This window comes from Hordeum vulgare, chromosome 3H (assembly GCF_904849725.1).
Source record: "Hordeum vulgare subsp. vulgare chromosome 3H, MorexV3_pseudomolecules_assembly, whole genome shotgun sequence".
In the NCBI taxonomy this organism is placed as follows: domain Eukaryota; kingdom Viridiplantae; phylum Streptophyta; class Magnoliopsida; order Poales; family Poaceae; genus Hordeum; species Hordeum vulgare.
This window is the reverse complement of record NC_058520.1, coordinates 409,018,009-409,020,551: the sequence shown is the minus strand read 5'-3', so window position 1 is coordinate 409,020,551 and position 2,543 is coordinate 409,018,009. Positions and strand designations below refer to the sequence as shown.

At 46.6% G+C, this 2,543-nt stretch overlaps 1 protein-coding gene across 1 annotated transcript; it reads right to left on the bottom strand.

Moving 5' to 3' along the window:
- Positions 1 to 926: 926 nt before the first annotated feature.
- On the bottom strand, positions 927 to 2,336 carry LOC123444015 (F-box/kelch-repeat protein At3g61590). Its single transcript, XM_045120609.1, has one exon. It carries the CDS (start codon positions 2,306 to 2,308, stop codon positions 1,100 to 1,102), a length of 1,209 nt encoding a protein of 402 aa, XP_044976544.1. The 5' UTR covers positions 2,309 to 2,336; the 3' UTR covers positions 927 to 1,099.
- Between the last annotated feature and the right edge of the window lie 207 nt (positions 2,337 to 2,543).

Below are 2,543 nucleotides of genomic sequence, written 5' to 3'. Positions count from 1 at the left end.
AACGCAAGATGAGGCGTCCAGAAAGGAAAACGACCCCACTAGTGTTTCACACTGCAGAAGCTCTATGTTTACCAACAATAGCAGGACTGTGTCTGACGCTTGCGCACACTGTACATCCATGTTCTCCGACCGGTACTCAACCCAAAACTGAACAAAAGCTTAGCAGGGCGTCAAAGGATCGAGCCAACGTTTCATCATCCGTGAGAGACCACAGGAACAGCAAGCGACACAAAAACACAATGGAAACCTGCATGTGCAGCACATCGGATCCTCAGGTTTGCGACGAAAAGGAGTATGCAAAACGGAGAAGATCACAGCCGATGCACACACAAAAACAGCACAAAACCAGCTTCGTCCGTATCACGGTGTGCGGCCGAGCGACAAACGCTCAAACAGCGACATCGGATCCACGGTGGGAGCCACGTGAACAATGAATGCCCCAAGCAGCGAAGCAGGGGCGCTGCTTGGCAGATAGATAGGCCTGCGGCGCTGCGGCCAGAGCGGAGCCCACCACATCAATGGCCTCTCTGGCTCACACTCGCAGGCTTGGCAGTGAAGAAGGATGGGCCAGCTGCAGCTCCCACAAGAGGAAACCTGGACGTTGGCCCATCACGGGGTACCCTCCTGCCAACAATATCAGGGAAGGAGAGAGGCACTGCTCACCGGTCAGAGCAACAGCTCTCAGTCGCTAGCTTGGTAGGGGTGCTACAATGGCGCTCTGGACCGGCCACCAGTGCGCATTGATACTTGATAGACAGACAGTATCGCAAGAACCAAAACACTGTATACAGTTTCCGTCGAGGCCCAAAGTGACAAGAAATTTGATAGCAACATCACAGAAAAGGCACTGGAAATTTTTACCTGTCAGAAATGTGTACATCATGTGAAACGAGAAATCGCATACAATCATCACAGGCAAGCAAGTGTGATTCACGGAACACTGCATTCCAAAATATTAGTCTCTTAACAACAGACAACTGCATCAATCATGGAAAAATAAATTAAATAGAGGTAGAGAGTGTATCATTCATCTTCCACAAGACGAGGATCACTGGTTTTTGTTGATTGCGGGCAAGTCAAAGGTACAGACCGATGCAAATTAGGTGGTAATATCCAGCCGAGGCTCAAAGCAAAAGCCAGTGAACAGCTGGAGAGGAAACTTTTTGCTCACAGGGCATTTTGCCGACCACTTCCATTGCCTCTGCTTCATGTCAAATCCAAGCAAAGCAGTTGCACCATAGCTTTGGATGTAGACAAGGTGGTCGGCGCCCCCGCTACAAAATACATCATCTAACTCGCCAAATCCTTGGAAGAATTTGTGAGGCATTCGACTCACCTCTTGCCATTGTGTCCTGTCAAGCTCCCATATACCGATTCCCTTGATGATATCAGGTCTATTGGGCTTTGCTATCCCGCCGACCATTACCAGCTTCTCTCTCAGGTTTAGTAGCCGCCCACACGTGAGAGAACACGGCACTGGGATTGATGATTGCGTTAATGAAGTTTCAGAAGGTCCGGCAACAAGGTCATACATGATAAGTCTGTGACGGGGCTCAACGTTGCCAAGAACACCAGTGGACTGGATCAAACAGTACAAGACTCCACCACAGATCACACTATCGTCACCCCCTCTCCAACCAATGAACACCTCCTTCACTGCAGTTACCCATGAACTACTCCATGAGTCGTACCTGTATAAAGAGAACTCCCATTGGACATAATCCTCAGGTACCTGCTTCGATTTTGCCAATGTAACAGTGTAATTGTGAGTCACCTGATCTACTTTTATGGCAACAGTGCTGTAATCTGGAAACTTTGCACCTGGGGGCTCCAACAGCCTCTTCCAATCTTTTGTAATAGGGTTAGATACAGAAATGATGTTTCTGTTGTCATTATCCATGAAGCAAACTAGCCCACAAGAAGAAGAGACGAAACAGCTGCTCTTGTCAATGCCTTGAAGCTCTAAATCATACCATTTATGGAGGATGGGGTCATAAGCATATCCAGAAGCAGTCTCGTTACAGGTGAACATGAAGTACCAGGGCCTCTGAGGCAACATGTGGGTCCAAAGATACCGGCTTGAGTAGATAATATCATGCCATCTCTTGCACACTGCTGTTGACCTTATCATGCTTGCTATTGGCAAGAAGGTGAAAATTTTCTCAAGAATATCACCAGGAACAACAGCATCCAATGAAACTGGCAGCTCATTTTCTCCATTGCTAGCCTCTGAAATAACTCGAAAGTTGAATGCAGGAACTCTGATGCGCTCAATTGGAAGAGCTTCCCATGACGAATCATCTTCCATGATACAAAAATGCAGGTAGAGCGATGGCCTGAAAAAAAGGACAGGCAAGTCCTAAGTTCTTACACAGATAGTTGCAAATATTTTGCCTTATATTCAAATATTCTTATTTTCCAAGCAGCTCATTCTCCTAATACTATTCTTTATAAGCAAAGAGAGACTAACCTAATCAGAATAATATAGGATTCCAATAAATCCTCTAATAATGCCACACTCCATGGCAAAAGGCAAAGTCTTT

Excerpts from the sequence above, each read along its gene's own strand:
- LOC123444015 (XM_045120609.1), bottom strand. The coding sequence starts at position 2,308 with ATGGAAGATGATTCGTCATGGGAAGCTCTTCCAATTGAGCGCATCAGA.